Source organism: Microcebus murinus, chromosome 12 (genome assembly GCF_040939455.1).
Source record: "Microcebus murinus isolate Inina chromosome 12, M.murinus_Inina_mat1.0, whole genome shotgun sequence".
Lineage (NCBI taxonomy): Eukaryota > Metazoa > Chordata > Mammalia > Primates > Cheirogaleidae > Microcebus > Microcebus murinus.
The window spans coordinates 62394248-62412891 of record NC_134115.1 but is presented as its reverse complement, the minus strand read 5'-3'; the positions used below and the strand labels follow the sequence as shown (position 1 = coordinate 62412891).

The 18644-nt window shown below is 45.3% G+C and overlaps 1 protein-coding gene across 2 annotated transcripts in view; it reads right to left on the bottom strand.

Annotated features, from left to right (window-relative positions):
• Nucleotides 1-3890: 3890 nt before the first annotated feature.
• Nucleotides 3891-18644, bottom strand: part of GALNT12 (polypeptide N-acetylgalactosaminyltransferase 12) — a 40402-nt gene continuing 25648 nt past the window's right edge. Inside the window, exons 7-10 of one of the 2 annotated variants that reach the window (XM_012769015.2) lie at nt 17287-17418; nt 16478-16591; nt 14528-14674; nt 3891-11881 (exon numbers count right to left, since the gene is read on the bottom strand). In XM_012769015.2, coding sequence (XP_012624469.1) covers nt 11744-11881; nt 14528-14674; nt 16478-16591; nt 17287-17418 — 531 coding nt within the window. In that variant the 3' untranslated portion in view covers nt 3891-11743. The remainder of the gene's footprint in view (nt 11882-14527; nt 14675-16477; nt 16592-17286; nt 17419-18644) is intronic. The other variant, XM_076008868.1, reaches the window with a different exon arrangement.

Below are 18644 nucleotides of genomic sequence, written 5' to 3'. Positions count from 1 at the left end.
CAGCCCCTTCCCTCTCTGGGCCTCTAGGTTCACTATGTGTAGCTTCTGGAGTTGGACAGAGCTTTCCAGCTTGCAGGCAGCAGCCTGATGCCCCAGGTCCTTGGCCACACTTTCTCCCTAGACTCAAAGTCTCTGTGGCGCAAGAGACACAAGAAGTCTTTCAGCCCTATTGTTCCAGCCCTGCTTTTAATGAAGCCACATCTGGAGCATATCTCCTCTGATCCCTGTTTTGTACAGTTCCCCACAGCTGGGTCCCCATAAATCAATTTGTTCTGCAGACAAGTTCCCAGAATTGTCCAGAATCTTACGCAGAAAGGGCAGTTTTATTTCCCTTCGGCTGCTGGTTCCAGAGGCTGCGAGCTGAGCCCAGTCCACTTCAGGACAAGCTCCCCGCGTCTTCCAAACCCCGTGGCTGGCTGGGGCCTCCCAGAGTGGCCGAGGTCCATGCTCCTGTCTCCAGCCACAAGGACGAGCTGGCCTCTGGGGCCCCTTCCCGTCCCCTCTCGGGAAGCTGTGCCCTCAACTCCACAACAAAAAGATTGGACTAAAATGAACCCCAAACTCCCTGCAGTTCTTGGATTCAAAGTTTTCCCAGAGAGATGAACTAATTATGAGAGGGGAAGAGTTGAAAAGTTAATCTCTCCGCAGATGGGGAGGGCAGGAGGAGTGGGAGCCTCCAAGGACTTCTGTTCTGCCCCAGGCAGCAAACGGCACAGAACCCGGGAATGCCGTGAGGAGGAACCGTTCCAGGGGGTCGGGAGCCCACATACACCTTGTTGTTTCTGACAGTGCTCTGGTCCCCAGTATGTCTTTGGGATTCTTTGTCTGGTCACCATCTGCTGCCCCTTGGGAAGTGGTCCCCGAGCACCGAGTCTAGCAGGTGCCCTGAGCTTCCAGCAGGCCCCTCTTGTCCCATTTAGTCCGTGAGCCTCCCGTAGAGGGGGTTCCAAACACAGCCCCTATTGTACAGAGCAGGAAAGTGTGGCTCAGAGGGGTGAAGTCACTTGCCCCAAATCCATGTGACCAACAGAATTCAGGTCATACCCCCAGCAAATCCCAGCCTCTCTCCAATCTATGGTGCCACATATAGTCAAAGCCGGGGCCCCGGTCGTTTCCCTACGAACAGGAGCTTGAACTCAGATTCCATTGGGGGGAATTTCTTAAAATAATTTTTAGCAAAGGAATACATGTACGTGGCTTGAAAATTCTGATAGTTCTCAAGGTTTCTAATGAAATCAGCAGGCCCCATCCTACCTCTGCTCCCCAGACCTGGCTGCTGAGAGCCCCAACTTGCAGCTCCCCTGGCTGGTTTTCCCATGTTGGCCTCCATATGTCAAATAACATAATAGCCCTGCTTTCTGGTGATTTTTCAATTTTAGACTATTATTGGCTTCTTTTATGGAAAATGAAGGTTTTTGTTCAGTTATACCATTTCTCTTGTTCTTGTATCTCTCTCTCTGTCTCTCTGTCTCTCTCTCTTTGTCTCTCTCTCTCTCACACACACACACACACACAGCCTCTCCCCATCCCACAGCCTACCAATGTCATGTTATTACCCTCACAGCAACTGGGGTCAGTCTGAGCTGGCCTGGACCTCTCTGCAGAGATGCGCAATCGAGTCCTGACCTTTGGTTAAATGCAGCAGATTTCGTGCAAGCCTCTGTCTTCACTCCCTCCCCGAACCCCAGTGAAAACCACATCCCACAATGACAGTTTGAAGAAACAAGGGCTGCTTAGCCTGCAGCAGGGAAGATTCCGGGACATGTCCTCTCTCCTTGACTCTCGGAGGGGCTGTCCTGGGGCAGAGAGAGCAAACACACTGGGTGGTCTCAGAGGGGATCCGGAACATAAGGGAAGCCACAGAGACAGCGCTTCCAGCTTCAGTAAGAAGCAGCCCCAAAACAGAAAGGCTGGCCTGTCTCGTCGAGTAGGAGCTCCCCCTGCCTGGCAGCAGACAAGCTAGGGTGGGCCGACCCTGCTCAGGACGTGGAGGAGGGATCGCTGCAAGAGGAGGGAAGTGAGCACGTGACTCCTAAAGTCCTTTCAAAGTCTACAACCCAGCAATTTGCTTCCTTTTATAACAGTTGGCAACTAGAACCCAGTGGTGCTTTGCAATCACTCCCGAGTTATAACTAGAGCTGCCCGATAGACTCACCCATCTGGCAATTTCTTTAGAGGGTGCTGAAATAACTGTCTTAACAGCCTCATGAGCAATGTATTCCACTGACCCTTGCCTCATAAAAGAAGGTTCAAGATGATTCACAGAGGAATCAGGACACGGCAGTTGGGACAGAACTCTCCGTCCCATGGGTATCAAGCGCTGCGGAAGATGGAACAGGACTGGATGGAGTAATTAATTGCCCATGGGCCTCCCTGGCTGCACAGCAAGAATCTCAAAGGGGGAAACTGAAGAAATACCTCCCACCCTGCCCCATGTGGAAGAGAAAGAGGGCAGAGTGCGGGCGTGGGCAAAGACGGAATCCCACCTGGACAACCATGCACTGCATGGAGGAACAGGTGTGGCCCCCAGGTGGCTCTGCACTTGAGCACTGCCCCTGCTTCTCCTCCCTGACTTGACGCTTCCAAAAGAAATATGCTTGCCCAGAGACATAAATCAGCTGTAAACTCCTGCACTCTCCGAGCAGGACAGACGCTCATTGTCATGCTGTAACCGGCGTGTTGTGTCAGTGAACTAAGAATGGTCAGGGCGTACCAGCTGCGTGACTTGGGCGAGCCGCCTGCCTTCTGCTCCTGGAGGCAGGAGGGGTAGCTCTGAGCTCGGGAGTAAGACTCAGTTCAAATGCCAGCACTGCCACTTATTGTCTGTGTGACCTTGGACCAGTTCCCGACCCTTCCTGAGCCCCCAGTGTCTCCGCCTTTAAAATGGAGCAGGGGAGGAGAGGGAGGGTATGGACTAACACCTACTTCACTGGGTATTCTGAGCATTAAATTAGCTTATTTATATGAAGTACTTAGAACAGTGCCCAACTTATGGTATTATTGTTATTATTATCAGCAACTGCAAACAGAAGGCAGCAATCCTCACCCAACTGACCTCATAAGATCGAACAAAATAATACTTGTAAAAACAAAAAAAGCTCTAAAGTTGTGAACATGTGTAAGAAATTTGGTGTGTACTGCATTGAATCTCACAAACATTAGGAGACTGTAAGAGGCCAGTATTTCCAACTCCACTCATTGAATAAACACCATAGCTATGACACACAAAGATGTGTGGCGAAGTCTTTAGGACTTTTTAACAAGATAGAAAACTAGTATGACTTTTTAATTTAATATAATATAATATAATATAAAGCCAATTTTTTAGAGTACCACTTTAACACTCCAAGAAAAACAACACATCCAGGCCAAATTGAGAACACTGACTACTAAATGGAATGATAGGGGCTGACAAAGAAAATGCTGTCCCTAATTTGCTGTGTGATCTCAGGCAAACCGCTTCCTTCTCTGGCCACAGTTCCCGGTGGTCAGCCACATTTGGCACCAGATGATCTCTGGGGGCCTTCCAGGTCTGCCATCCCGGGATCTCTGAGTTGGAGGATTTTTAGACCAGCAGACTTGGCCTCAATGAAAGCATTGGCATGTTTCCTGAGCCGACAACACCATCTAGTGTGTGTATGCGAGGAAGACAAAACGGCCCAGCTAATCAGGAGCTTCTTCCTCTCCCTCTTATTCTCTCTGGAATTCGTCTTGCTACTCAAAATATGGTGCACAGACAGGAAGTAATGGCATCCCCTAAAAGCCTGGGGGACGTGTGAAATCTCAGGACCCATCCCAGACCTACTGAACCCAAATCTGCCAGAGGATTCTGGCCATGCATAGTAAAGTGTGAAAAGCACTCTTTTAACAGGAGGAGAAAACGGAAGCTGTTTAGCACAGGAAATTTAAGTTTATTAGATATTCAATCCATAAAGAAATCCAGAACTGGCCTGTATAAATAAAGCAAATCCTTCCCAACTAATACATAAGGAGCCTGACATATTGATGCCAGTTTCTTGGGAATGTTTACAAGTTTTCAACATGGAATCTTCTCCAACGGTAAGTAGGTACCGGATGACAGGGATGGACATTCCTAAGCCTGAGTTTCCAATGCACCTGCATCACCTGCATGGCTATTAATGTAATAATAACACTGACGAGACCGTTTCCAGAAATTCAGCATGAACTTGGCCACTCTGAGCTCCAAGAGGCCATGCTCAGGTCTGAGCTACATGGCCCTGGCACAACATGACAGCTCACTTCTTCAAAGCCAGCAGAAGACTTTCTCAGCAGGAGACCTCTAGGAGCTCAGGTTCTCAGTCCTGCCAACAAACAGTGACGTTGGAAGAAGACCCCAAATCTCAGATGAGACAGCAGTCCTAGCCAACACCTTGACCACAGTCTGTAAGACCCAGAGCTGAGAACACAGTTGAGCCAAGCATGCCCTGACTTCTGACCTACAGAAACTGGGAGATAATAAAAGGGTACTTCCAGCTGCTAAATTGTATGGTAATTTGTTACACAGTGATAGAAAACTAATACAGATTTTGGCACCGGGAAGTGAGCTGCTGCTGTAACAAATAACCTACAATGTGGAAGGAGGCTGGAGGATCTTGAGTAGCATGATAAAACCTGCCTGTCCTTGAACAGACTATAGAAATGTGGATGTTGAGGCTGCGGCCAATAAGAGCTCAGAAGGAAGTGGGGCACGTGTTACTGGAAACTGGAGGAAAAGGATCCTGGCTATGCAGTGGCAGAACGCATAACAAAACTGTCTCCTGCAACACTCAACATTGCTAATCATCAGGGAATTGCAAATCAAAACCACAATGAGGCCGGGCGCGGTGGCTCACGCCTGTAATCCTAGCTCTTGGGAGGCCGAGGCGGGCGGATTGCTCAAGGTCAGGAGTTCAAAACCAGCCTGAGCAAGAGCAAGACCCCGTCTCTACTATAAATAGAAAGAAATTAATTGGCCAACTGATATATATATATATATAAAAAAAAAATTAGCCGGGCATGGTGGCGCATGCCTGTAGTCCCAGCTACTCGGGAGGCTGAGGCAGAAGGATCGCTCGAGCCCAGGAGTTTGAGGTTGCTGTGAGCTAGGCTGACGCCACGGCACTCACTCTAGCCTGGACAACAAACTGAGACTCTGTCTCAAAAAAAAAAAAAAAAACCCACAATGAGATACCATCTCTCCCCAGATAAGATGGCTATTATCAAAAAGACAAAAAATAACAAATGCTGGCGAGGATTTGGAGAAGGGGAACACTACCACACCCTTGGTGAGAATGTGAAGTAATACAGTCATTATGGAGAAGAGTATGAAGGTCCCTTAAAAAACTATTAATAAAAACAGGACTACTATATGATCCAGCAATCCCACTGCTGGGTATATATCCAAAAGAAAGGAAATCAGCATATCAAGGAGATATCTGCACTCTCATGTTTACTACAGCACTATTCACAACAGCTAAGAAACGGAAGCAAACCAAGCATCCATCAATGGATGAATGGATTAAAAAAACGTGGCATATACACATAATGGAATAAAATTCAGCCATAGAAAAGAATGAAATCCTGTCATTTGCACCAACATGGGTAGAACTGGAAGTCATTATGTTAAGTGAAATAAGCCAGGCACAGTAAGACAAACACCACATATTCTCACTCGTATAATATGTGGGAGCTAAAACAGTGGATCTCACTGAGGTAGAAAGTAGAATGGTGGTGACCAGAGGTCAGGAAGCGGGGTGGTGGTGCAGAGAAGTTGGTTAGGGGGACAAAAATATAGTTACATAGAAAAAATACTTTCTAGTATTCAATAGTACAGTACAGAAATTAGAGTTAATAATTTATGGCATGTTACAAAATAGCTAGAAGATTTGTTATGTTCCCAACACAAAGAAAAGATAAATGTTTGAGTGATAGCCTAATGACCCTGATTTGATCATTACACATTGTGTACACGTATCACAATATCGTGTACCCCAAAAATATGTACAACTGTTCTATATCAATAAAAAATTTAAAAAAATAGATTAATTAAAAAACGTGTAAACTGTCTCCTGCAGTTCTTTGGAAAGCAGAATGTACAAGGGATAAGCCTCGTTAGGTGGAGCAGGAGATTTCCATGCAATGTTGAAAACGCTGCTTGGTTTCCTCTTGATGCTTAAAGTAAAATGTGAGAGAAAAGAGATAAACAGAACGGAAAACTGTTACACAAAAATGAACTAGAACTGAATTTTTTAGAAAATTCTCATCCTCTCCAGATGGCGAAAGATGCTACAAATCAGAATGGCTGCTGGGAGTGTGGCACGGAGAAAAGGCTGAGTGCGTGACCGTACGACCTTTTGCTAAAACCTCAGACAGATCGAAAGGTCAGAGTATTCAGTCACACAAAGGGCCCTTTCACCAGATTAAGGGTGTGTGTGTACCTTACAGACCTTCTCAACAGACTCAAGGACAGCTGGGGAGCTCAGGGCCATTGTTTCTCTGCCATCTTCGCAGGAGGCCAACACGGAAAAGGACTTAGCTTGGAAAGACACGTGGATGTGGCTTCTGTTTAGTAGCGTGAAGATCAGAGAAGTCCATGTAAGACTCACAAAAGTCTTGAGAAAATTGGTGAAGCAGAAGCACTGCTGGCTTGGACTGACCAGGACACAAGCAAGCTGCTAAAACTCAGCTGCAAACACGTGCCACCTTTCATAAACAGGAACTATGATAGGAGGGTGGAACTGAGTGCCCAGAGAAAGGAGCCAAGAGCTCATGAGCTGACCCACAATCAAAAAATTGTCATTTTGAAGTGTCTTCTCTTCTTATACACAACAAAGACAAACCATTTCTCGATCGGATAGTGATGTGCGAGGGAAAGTGGATTTTATATGACAACTGGTGATGACCAGCTCAGTGGCTGGACTGAGAAGAAGCTCCAAAGCACTTCCCAAAGCCAAACTTGTACCCAAAAAGGTCATCATCACCTGGTAGTCTGCTGCCGGTCTGATCCACTGCAGCTTTCTGAATAATCTCAGCAAAACCATTACATCTGAGAAGTATGCTCAGCAAATTGATGAGATGCACCGAAAACTGCAATGCTTGCAGCCAGCATTGGTCAACAGAAAGGGCCCAATTCTTCTCCACGACAACGCCCGACTGAACGTCGTACAACCAACGCTGCAAAAGTTTAACGAGTGGGACTATGAAATTTTGCTTCATCCGCCATGTTCACCTGACCTCTCGCCAACCGACTACCACTTCTTCAAGCATCTCGACAACTTTTAGCAGGGAAAACGCTTCCACAACTAGCAGGATACAGAAAATGCTTTCCAAGACTTCATTGAGTCCTGAAGCACAGATTTTTACGCTACAAAAATAAACAAACTTATTTCTCATCGGCAAAAATGTGTTGATTGTAATGGTTCCTATTTTGATTAATAAAGATGTGCTTTAACCTAGTTATGATTTAAAATTCGCGGTGGAAACCGCAATTACTTTTGCACCAACCTAATACAAAGTTACAAAGGCTTCAAATGAGCCATTACAAACATAGTCAAAACATGACCTATATTCATGCTTAATGAATATAGTTTAAAGAAAACTAAATTCAAAGAATTAAAGGAAAATGTGCTAATAATGAGTCAGGGAACCTCAACAGAGAAAGAAACATGACAATAAAGAACCAAATGGAAATTTAAAGTTGAAAAGTACAGTAACTGAAATGAAAGAAATGACAAGAGAGGCCCAACTGCAGGTTTGAGAGGGCAGAAGAAATTAGTGAACTTAGATCAACAGAAATTCAAATTGAAGAACTGAGAAAGGGGCAGAAAATAATATATGTTTTGAAAATGGCTTAAAACCTCCCCAAATTAATGTAAAACATTAAATTACATTCAACCACCCCCAAATATGATAAACACAAGCAGACCACACCTACACACATCATGAACAAACTGCTGAAAGATAGACTGAAGATCTTAAAAGGCAACAAGAGAAAAATGACTGATCACGGAGAGGTAACAATGTCAATGGATTCTCATTCAAAACAACGGAGACCCTCAGGTAGTGCAATCCCCAATTCACAATGTTGAAAGAAAAAAAAAAAAACCCTGCCAATTAGAATTCTATATAGCCAGCTAAACTCTTTCAAAACTCAAAGACAGAAGAAAAACACTCCCAAAATAAAAACTGAATTTGTTGCAAACTGACCTACCACAGATGAACTACTAAACAGCCCTTATGTTGAAAAAAACAAAACCCAGCAAACTGTTACTCACAGGAAGTAATGCCGAGAGTGGGAAACGGCACATATGTCGGTAAATATAAGAGACTGTGTGTATACGTATATTTTTATCTTCTTTTCCTGCTTAAAGCGATAATTTTACCATTCTATTATTGAGTTTATAATGTATACAGTTATAGGAAATGGAGCTACAGTGGTACAAATTTGCTAAATTTTCCTAGAATTAACTCTGCAGCAAGCTGATGAAGATTGTGACAAATTCAGGAAGCACACTGTACTCCCTAAGGCAACCGCCAAAAAAGTAACCAAAAAATAGAGCTAAGAAATCAACACAGGACATATTTATCCTCATTATGCAGATGAGGAAATGAGGCTGTAGGGAATTCGTGTAATTTTATGTTGCCTCTGCATCCACTGTGGATATGGGTTTGACTCTCACAACAAGAAGCAGGGCTCAGTCCCTCTTGACACAATTTCCAGTTATCTGCCTCCTCCCAGCTCCTTAATGGGGCCATACGACTGCCTCCTGGCGACCACCTTCCTGGGGGACAGCTGGATACAATGCACTTGACTTGCCCACTGTCCCCCACCCCCACGCGGACTGAGCAGACGGGCCACAGTGCCCACCTCGGTCACAGTGTGCCTCCCTGGAACGGCACCCGCTCGCTCCAAACCCTCCACTTAGAACTCCCCTTGGGAAACCTGTCTGGGAAATGCCCTGGACCCCAATAAAGGCCTCAGCCCACACGTCCCTCTCTCTGCTAGTTGAGTGCGTGTTCCAGATGCGCCCCCCACTTCCCACTGGTCCTGCAAGGCCTGCTGCCCTCTTCTCTCTGGATTAAGTAGTAACACAGCTTCTGTCTGTCTATGTGTCTTGTTGAGTTGCCTCCTCTGGGTCTCACCTGAACAGCACAACTGAACGTAACTTCCCTCCAGGCCAGGGCTCTCCTAGAGAGGGTGACCTTGGTGGGAATAAACTGGACACAGGTCAGACAAGAGCCACAGGGCATCTGCCAGTATAAACAGGGTTCCTGTGAGAGGGTCACCTGCTGATGGGTCAAGTGCTTAGGCATTAGCTGTCTGCCGGGATAAAGACGTGTCCCCATGAAAAGCACAATGTACACGGCCACAAACCAAATCCCCGGAGCCCCAGCAGGGCAGGGCTGGAGTTTACACCCACTCTCTTGAGAGCAACTCCAAGACCAAATCAGAGGAAAATACAACAGAGTCCTAGAAGGTGACCCGCCCTGCCACAGCACAGGCGGCCCAAGGACTTCCCCTGTACCTGTACCCACCAGGACCTGATTCACACCTCCCGGCGGGTTGGGTGCAGGCAGGTGGGAAAACCACTCAGGCAAAATAAGCACATGTGAGAATTGTCTCACGTCCACATGGGCTTTTCTCAGACTCTTCACCCATCAGTGAAGCAAAAGTTTTCTCAGCATATTATAAATTGCCTCCCAGTCTGTGAAAGTATTTCCCTTGCCACTTTCATATCGATTTTTTTCTTCAAGCCTAAGAATGACTGCCTATGAGCTGATACAGGAGAAAGTGGGTGACGTCTCAAGCAGAGCTATTAATAATTAGCTGCAGTGCCCAGCGAACGCACAAGAAAATGCATGGCCTGCCCCCGCCTGTGATGGGTATCATCAGCATTAATTTTATGTCTGCTGCACTGTCTCCCTACATCTGGGAGGGCTGACACCCCTCATCAAGCTCACACTGACTCTGCAGAAATGGTGGGAGGGGGGCAGGGCAGAACTTCCTAACTCGTTATGGGTTTAGTGGGCACCTGCCCTGTGCTAACAGTCCCACGGGAGCATGGCCCACGCTGCCTTATGTTCATCAGAGAATTAGGCTGTGTCAGAAGATATTCCTCGCAAGATGCTGTTTAATCTCATAAAGATTTAAAAAATGAATAATTTAATACTTATTTTTGAATAAACACCTATTGATGTTTGTTGTGCTTCACATTTTGTAAAGTGCAATAAGAAAATAGAAGTTGACATTTAATGAACCCACACTGTGTGCCAGGGACTAAGCTAAGCTCTACCTGCTGTTATTCCTCATGCCCATTTTTCAGAAGAAGAAACTGAAGTACAGAGTAGTTAAGTTGTATCAGGTGGGCTGGGTGTTGGTGGCTCACACCTGTGATCCTAGCACTCTGGGAGGCCAAGGTGGGAGGATCACTTGAGCTCAGGAGTTCGAGACCAGCCTGAGCAAGAGCAAGACCTCATCTCTACTAAAAATGGAAAAATTAACTAGATGTGGTGGTAGTGCAAGTCTGTAATCCTAGCTACCAGGAGTTGGAGGTTGCTGTGAGCTAGGCTGACACCACGCACGGCACACTAGCCCAGGAAACAGAGTGAGACTGTCTCAACAACAACAAAAAAGATGGACCTGGTGGATCCAAGTCAGGCCCCAGTTGTTTCTGTGTAATTGTTAAAATACCCCTGCCAGGATCTTGCAGAGAGTGTCAAAAAAGAGCCTGAGACACAAATTGATACTTTGTAATCAATTACACTTGTGTCTCCATTGCTCACATCTGATTGGTACAAAAACAAATCTGCAGTCAGTGTTCTCACATTTTTTCAATCATTCATATTGACTTTATCAGGTTGACAAGTACTCAGAGTTGATCTGGGATCATTCACAAATCAGAATTACTGAGAGAAACTTTCACAGTAGCTGCTGCACGACAAATTCTAACATTGATTAAAATGACCAAAAGCTACTATTGAACAAATTTGAAAAAATGAATTTCACACAAAACATTAAATTTCTCCCTGCCACTATTGTGTAATAAAAATTTAAAATGATACACAAATGTGTTTTAAAGTCATAGTGGTCATCAGAAAAAGCAACTGGCCACACTACAGGTAGGTTCTGTCAGAAGTTCGCTCTCAAGTTTACATCAGCTTGGTAGAGCAAATTGTTTCCTCAAGATTTCAGCCTCGGTTAGTCCTCTTTGGCTAACATAACATCATGGAGTGTTAACTATGGTAACAATACATACCCAAAAAGCATTCTTTATTTCTAGATATTAAAATGATCTGAAGGAATCAATATAATGTTCCTAGTGTCCATCTCTCTACAGAGAAAACTCTAACCCAACAGTTGAGGTATTATCAGTTTATGCAAAATACATTGCAGGAGTCTTTATACCTGGAAATCATTGTAAATATCAAAATAAAATATTTACCTTTTTTTGCTAGTGATACTAAAATGCACAACTGTAAAATATACATCTTCATAGAAAAATATTATACAGGTTTAATTCTCCAAATACCAAGTGTTAACATTTTATGATTACCCTTTAAAAACAGGGTATTTCAGAACATTTTTAAGGTTTTCAAAATCAGTACAAAGCTTATATATATTTTTACTAAATTCAACACTTTCACAAATGGCAAAATGATCACTGTGCTTAGCTAAGTCTTTGCTGGGCACAGAGTCCGGGCCCATGATATCCTTTGATGGGATCCTTGGTATGGTGACACTTTATTACATGTGCTCCTTGAAGACCCATTTCTGATGATCCGAGTTGGTGCAGTCTCTTAAGAGTGGTTCGAAAATGTCGCTCAACTCCTTCCTCATAGCCTGGACACATTTCTTGGACTGTTTGTGAAATAAAGTACCATCCTACAAAAGATAACGGACAGTGGATGTTCAAGAGGATTACAGGGCTGGGAGTGGTGGCTCACGCCTGTAATCCTAGTACTCTGGGAGGCCAAGGTGGGCAGATCACTAAAGGTCAGGAGTTGGCAACCAGCCTGAGCAAGAGCGAGACCCCATCTCTACTATAAATAGAAAGAAATTAATTGGCCAACTAATATATATAGAAAAAATTAGCCGGGCATGGTGGCGCATGCCTGTAGTCCCAGCTACTCGGGAGGCTGAGGCAGGAGGACTGCTTGAGCCCAGGAGTTTGAGGTTGCTGTGAGCTAGGCTGATGCCACGGCACTCACTCTAGCCTGGACAACAAAGCCAGACTCTGTCTCAGAAAAAAAAAGAAAAGAGGATTACAGGTGGTTCCTTAGAAAAGTCTCTTTTCCCTTAAAATATATTCTGACGAGCTCAGAGTGTGATTTTCATCATTTCAGAGAACTTTATTGCAGGGTAACAATCTTCAGTGTAAAATAGCAACTCAGGACTGTCCCATTCATGGGACTAGTGGTGCCACCTGCTGGCTGCTCTGGAGATCTGTCAGACCCTCCATCTGCCTACTGCAATTCTTTTCCTTCAGGGAAGTCAGGAAAAAAGATTCTTTGCTTAACTCTTTCACTCCTCTTAGATCAACTCATTCCATTCCCAGCGAGCTCTTTCTCTTATGTATTTAAGCAGAGAGTGTGGAGACTTGGCTGTAGTCCCAGCTCAGCCACAGGCCCGCTGGGTGCAGGGGAAAGTCACTTGGCCACCTTACCTGAGTTCTTCACCTGTGAAACCTCAGGAGGAAGCAGTGCGTTCATACCGTGCCAGTTCGGAAATCCCCAAAGACAGGTCATCTTTATCAACCTGCCCCTTCTCTCCTTCCTCCCAGCCTTTGCTGAGTTATCTCCGTAAGTCTCTCCCCAAAGCCTGGTGTTTATCTCTTCCCTCCACCTCTCTGTCATAAGCTGCATGAACTTATCACACTGAGCAGCAAAGAGGCAGAATGAATAACACACCTGTTCCAAAAGAAGAGAAGCCTTGAAAATAAAATTAGATGCACTCGAATCCCAACACTATCAACTTTGAAAACCCTTCAAAGTGCTCCTAAGTAGCCTTTAGAGTAACTTGAAACTAAATAATCAAATTAAGTATCCTTCTTTCCACCCTTCTAAACAAACTTACTTTTCCTTAAATGGTCACTGAAATTTAAGAAAAAAATTTTTAATGATATGTTAAACCAATTTTATTTATTTTTTAAATATCTTTCTTATTTGTTTGTTTTCTTTTGAGACAGAGTCTTGCTGTGTTGCCCAGGCTAGAGTGCCATGGAGTCAGTCCAACTCACAACCACCTCAACCTCCTGGGCTCAAGGGATCCTCCTGCCTCAGCCTCCCTAGGAGGCTGGGACTACTAGGCATGTGCCACCACACCCAGCTAATTTCTTTCTATTTTTAGTAGAGATGGGGTCTGGCTCTTGCTCAGGCTGGTCTCAAACTCCTGACCTCAAGTGATCCTCTTGCCTCAGCCTCCTAGAGTGCTAGGATCACAAGTGTGAGCCACCGTACCTGACCTCAAACCAATTTTATTATTTCTATTAATAGCTTGCATTACTATTTCTTGAGGGGTTACAATGGCTTACAGCTGGGAGAAAGGTGAGACAAGGGCATTCAAAAGGGTTACAGGCTTCTGGGGTGTGCAAAAGTGTTTTTCCTTCTTATGTTCTTATATCAAATGGATAGCATTATGGTGCTTGGCTTTTCTGGGCAGCCTGCAAATTTCATTGCTAATTATAACATTTTTCTACAGGAAAAGATATTCCAACTTTTAATCAGACTTAGAATTAACCCATTTATAAGCAGTATAGAAGACTCTTTCCATATCAGAGGCCAGGCTGGGAATAGAAGCTTCCCAGGGAGATAAAAGAGAACAAATTTTTTAAAAAATTATTTTCTTTGAATTTATTCGCTCTAGTGCTTTTTAGAGAGTCAAAAGATATGACTGATTTACAAGTCCTGTCATGGGCTGACTGCAAAGATGACAGGGCCAGTCCCTTCTGGGCCTGAAGGAACACCCAGTTCCAGACCAACAGAGACTATTTGGAGAGCCAACTCCAACAAAGAGGTGTTCCTGCTTATAATAACACAGGTAACAACAAAACTCACCTCCATCAAGCTTTACAGTGAGTGCCCAAAGAATATTTCTGGCTACACATCCAATCCTCGCCAGAGTTAGGCAACATTGCTATTATTGTATCCATTTCAGAGGTGGGAAAAATGAGGCTTAGAGAGGTGGGGTAGCTTATATCTGGCTCCAACCTCACATCCTTACATTCTGGCTATTTGTGTCACTTGTTTAAGGCCCATTTCACCTCCAAATGTATTTTCAAGAGCCCCCTTCCCATTACAGCTCCCTGAAGGGTCCCAGAAAAGACAGAAAGGGACTAGATGGTGAGGGAGGGAGGAAGCGATTCTGACCCACCTGCCATAGGACCCTCCCACCATCACCACTCCCTCAGGCTCACGATGACAGTGTGGCCACATCCCCGAGCCTTGCTAGGACCAAGTCAGAAAGAATGCTGGATTCTCCCTGTCCCCCTGACAGCCCAGGGACCACCAGCAAGGAGTGAGGGCTCCCTACCTCCTTCAGGATGAACTTGTGATTCTCAGGGGCTGTTTCTTCGCAGAGATGCATGACGAGAATGTCCTTTCCTGCTTCCGCGGCCACGCAGGCCTCCGGCTGGTGGGTGTTGTAGCGTATCTCATTCTGGGACGTGTACTCGAAAAACTAAAAACAGGGCAGCCAACGTGCATCAGTTACCCTCTGATGTGCAAAGAGAGGAAACTGCTGGACGAGAACCTGGGGTCACAGGAACGTGGGTGGGTCCCACACTCCCCTGACCACCAACAGGAACCTGTCTGACTGGACATACTCTGCAGACCATGAATGCAATGCTTCGCAAGCGTGAATTAAGTGGCCCATTCTCATGCCTGACTCACTCGCTAGATAGTGAGGACAGGGCTGTGCATGTTGCCTTGTGCTGAGCCCCGTGCTGGTGTGGGACAGCAGAAACAGAGGGGGCCGTCCCAACGCTAGCTAGCACTCAACAGCTCTCTGTGACCTTGACCCTTGACCAGACACTTCTCTCCTCCTCCTCAGCATTTCCTCCATCTCCCAAACATAATGGCTATGACGGTGCCTGGAAACTATAAAGCGCTGCGCCCAGGCAGCAACACGACTGCTAATGGGAAGGGCTGGTTCTCCCAGAGCAATGGTTTTCCTACTCAAGTGTGCCTAGCATCTACCCACAGTGTCTATTAAAAATGCTGATTCTTCGCCCCACCCCAGAGAGGGAATAAGGATTCCTCCTGTCTGAAATGGGGCCTAAAACTCCACATTTTTCACATTTTTGATAAGACACCCACCCAGCCTACCACCTCCCTTCCAGGAGATTCTGACATGGGCAGCTGTTCTTAAGGCAGGTAGAGCAGCGCCTCTCAAATCAGTCTCCCAGAAAACTGATTAAAATGAGAATCTGGGATTTGCTAGGGTTGGGATGAGTCTGAGGATCTATATTTCTCAGCTCCAGGTGATGCCCATGGTACCACTTAGGTACGACCAGCTTTGAGGAACACTGTTCTAAGAAGTGTTGAAAAACCTAAATAAAGTCGCAGGGGTCCAAATTATGAAAGTTTACTGTTGACCATATAAGGAAGCTTCATATTCTAATGGAATCGAGGCAAATTCAGACTGGAAGGAAGCTGTGAATCTCCCCTCTCCCCCTCCATCTCCAGGTATCTGATAACTACTCAGAACAGGAAAGCTGTGAAGGTCCAGGAGCAGCACATCTCTCATCTCCTGCATCCTACAAGGGCCCAGGACCCACCCTGGTGGGTCCATCTGTTGTCCTGGGTGCCCGGGGTCCTGCTCTGGTTTTCAGACCCTCCACACCTAAGCCTCCCCTGCCCAGCCTGAAGTATAGCACTTAACCCAGAAAGATCCACCTGGGTCCCCACCTCAGGCTATTTCCCTAACCACCACCTTGCAGTACGGCACTATGCATCAAAGCCACTCTAGACTTAACGGCAAGGAAATTATCTGAAATGCAGATCTGTTATTTTTTTCCTTCTTTCTTCCTGACCAAAGATGTCAGTGGCAGGATTATTTATAATTACAAAAGCAATTATAAGGCAGGGAACCGGTTAACTAAGCAGTCATGTGGGCACCTAGTGAAATAGCAAGAGCCCATTAGGAATGATATTCTCAGAGGATGTCTAGTAATATAAGAAAAGTTATGATGAACCAAATGGAAATAATAGAGTATAAAACATACAGACACTATGGTAACAACTACTTAAAACACAAAGTCTAAAGTCAGTGTGTAAAAAAAGATGGGGAAGAAAAATATGTCTTAAATTTAACAGTGGTGTCTCTGGGCCCTGCTATTCATCTGACTTCTACTTTTTCTATTTCCCAAATGTTCCATAAAGAGTAGGGATTACTTTTACAATTAAAAAAAAATCAAATATTTGATTTTTTTAAAAACACATAGCTTTCCCCTCATTTCCCTCTCGGGAGGCCCACGCCTACCTGGTTCTGGCCCATCCCATGACAGAGGTACAAAATGACCTGGTGTCCGGCGACTTGGTTTTCATTGGGAGGGTTGTAGTCAAAGCAGTACTTTTTCAGCCCTTGGTTCTGGAGCTAAATGAAACATAGAGGTGGCCTTTTGGTCCAGATCTATACACACTAACAGCTTCCACCCAAGGCTCTGGGGCTGACAGCGAGCCTGCCTCAAGTACTCAAAGGTGAGAGCCCTTCTTGTAAAGTTATCACAACTTTCCCATTCTGAACCACAGGCAGGAATCCTTACCCCCACTTGAAAATGAAGATCAGAGAGATTAACCCCTTATGGTCGGAAAGCTCTTATCTCTTCATTTCTCATAAGTGGCAGCTTTATTGTCACACTAGTCCAAATATATCTGGGTTGTCACCTTGAACTGAGATTAAGCAAACTAAATCAAGCCAGTGATAGACACAGAGAAAGAATTATTTTAAATGACTTTAGAGCATGAGATGTTTGACAATACTACCTTTAGTGAAATATATTCTATAAACAAATAGAGCTGCGAAGAAATTGTAAACCTCATTCAGCATACCACTGTCAGCCTCAGTTTCCTCATCTATAAAATGGGAGGCTTATAGCTGTCAATTTCAAGATGGCTTCCAGCTCTGACATTCTGGACCCAGGGCCCAGACACTCACAGGGAGAAGGAAGGACAGTGGATGAAAAGGGGACATGAGAGTGTCCCCATGAAGGGATCTTTCTTGCCCAGAACTTGTCGATCAGACCCAGAGGCCAGGGGACCCCTTATTCACCACAGGCCCGCCTTACTCACCATCCCAAAGAAGCCAGGCCTGTCTTCAGGCACATGCAGTTCTGGATACACAGTCTCCAAGAACCACTTGAAGTCCTTACACTGGAGCTTGGTCCGGAGCTGCCTCCTCTCTGTCACATCCCCAAAGGGTTCCTGAGGAAACAACAGAACAGTGAGTCCCTGCAGGTCCCAGTGCTTCTGTCACAGCCCTTCTCATTCATGCTCACTCACTAACAGCCAACCCGCTTTTACTGAGCATCTATTAGTGCCAGGCCCTGTCAAGACACAGAGGATAAAAACTCCTGGTCCCAGCATCTAGTAGGAGAGACTGTGGCATAGACAATTCCATTCCCAGGTGTTCTCGCTACAGGGAGGTGCCACCAGATGCATGAGGGTAGGAGACGACCACCTGCTGATGGAGTCAGGGGCCAAACCCTGGGGGACCTGTGTGTCATCAGTGAGCCTGTGATCACAGAGGTCATCCTGACAGCCAACCAGCGAAATAGCAGTTTCACCATGACATATGCCATAACCTTCTGTTACTATTAAATCTGAATATGCACTTCCAAACACAGGTGAGTATTCTAGATGTAATCATGTTCTCACTGTATTGAAGTATTAACATATACTTATGATGCTAAGAGCAAAATGTTGCAATACGAAATACTCATGGAAGTTTGGTTTTATCTCGAACCAATGATTGAGAACTTTCAAATAATTAAATAAAGCCTATATTCAGTATGGCAAAGGTGCAGCCATAAGAAAAATGCCTAGTGCTGAGATATTACTGTCCCTGCACTACAATGTTAAACTATTAAAAATTGATGAGTTAAATATTTAACAAAATGGCAATAAGTAATTATTTTAATAAAATTTCAAATTTCTGCTATTTCCCAGAAGTTCTTTCATTGATGAGGGCGACTGTGCCCTCAGCTTCAACCAAATATCCATTTGAACACTCAGCCTTCCGTCATGCAGTGCTACTCTAACGTACCCTATGGGAACCCTCGGGAACAGGGAACTATGGGTTCCAGACAGGTCCCCTGGGCAGAGCAGGTACTTCTTCAGGCTGGGCAAGACAAAGGAAGCAGAGGCAAAGGACTGTGGGGCCCCAGAGGCAGAGGGGCCTGGGCGGGGGTCAGGTGGGGAGTCCCTGGGGTGCTGCAGAGCAGAGCTAAAGGTGCATTGGAGTATGCAGGCCCCAGGCCCAATTCTAACCCACATCAGCCACGAGGCCTTGGACAAGTTCCTTCAATCTCCCTCTCTCTGATCTTCAGTTTTCTCATCTGTAAAATGAGAACAGTATTGCTACCCTGCAGGGAGGCTGTAAGGAGTCAGGAGAGACTCCCATCAAGTGGCCTGGCAAGAAGTCTCAGAGC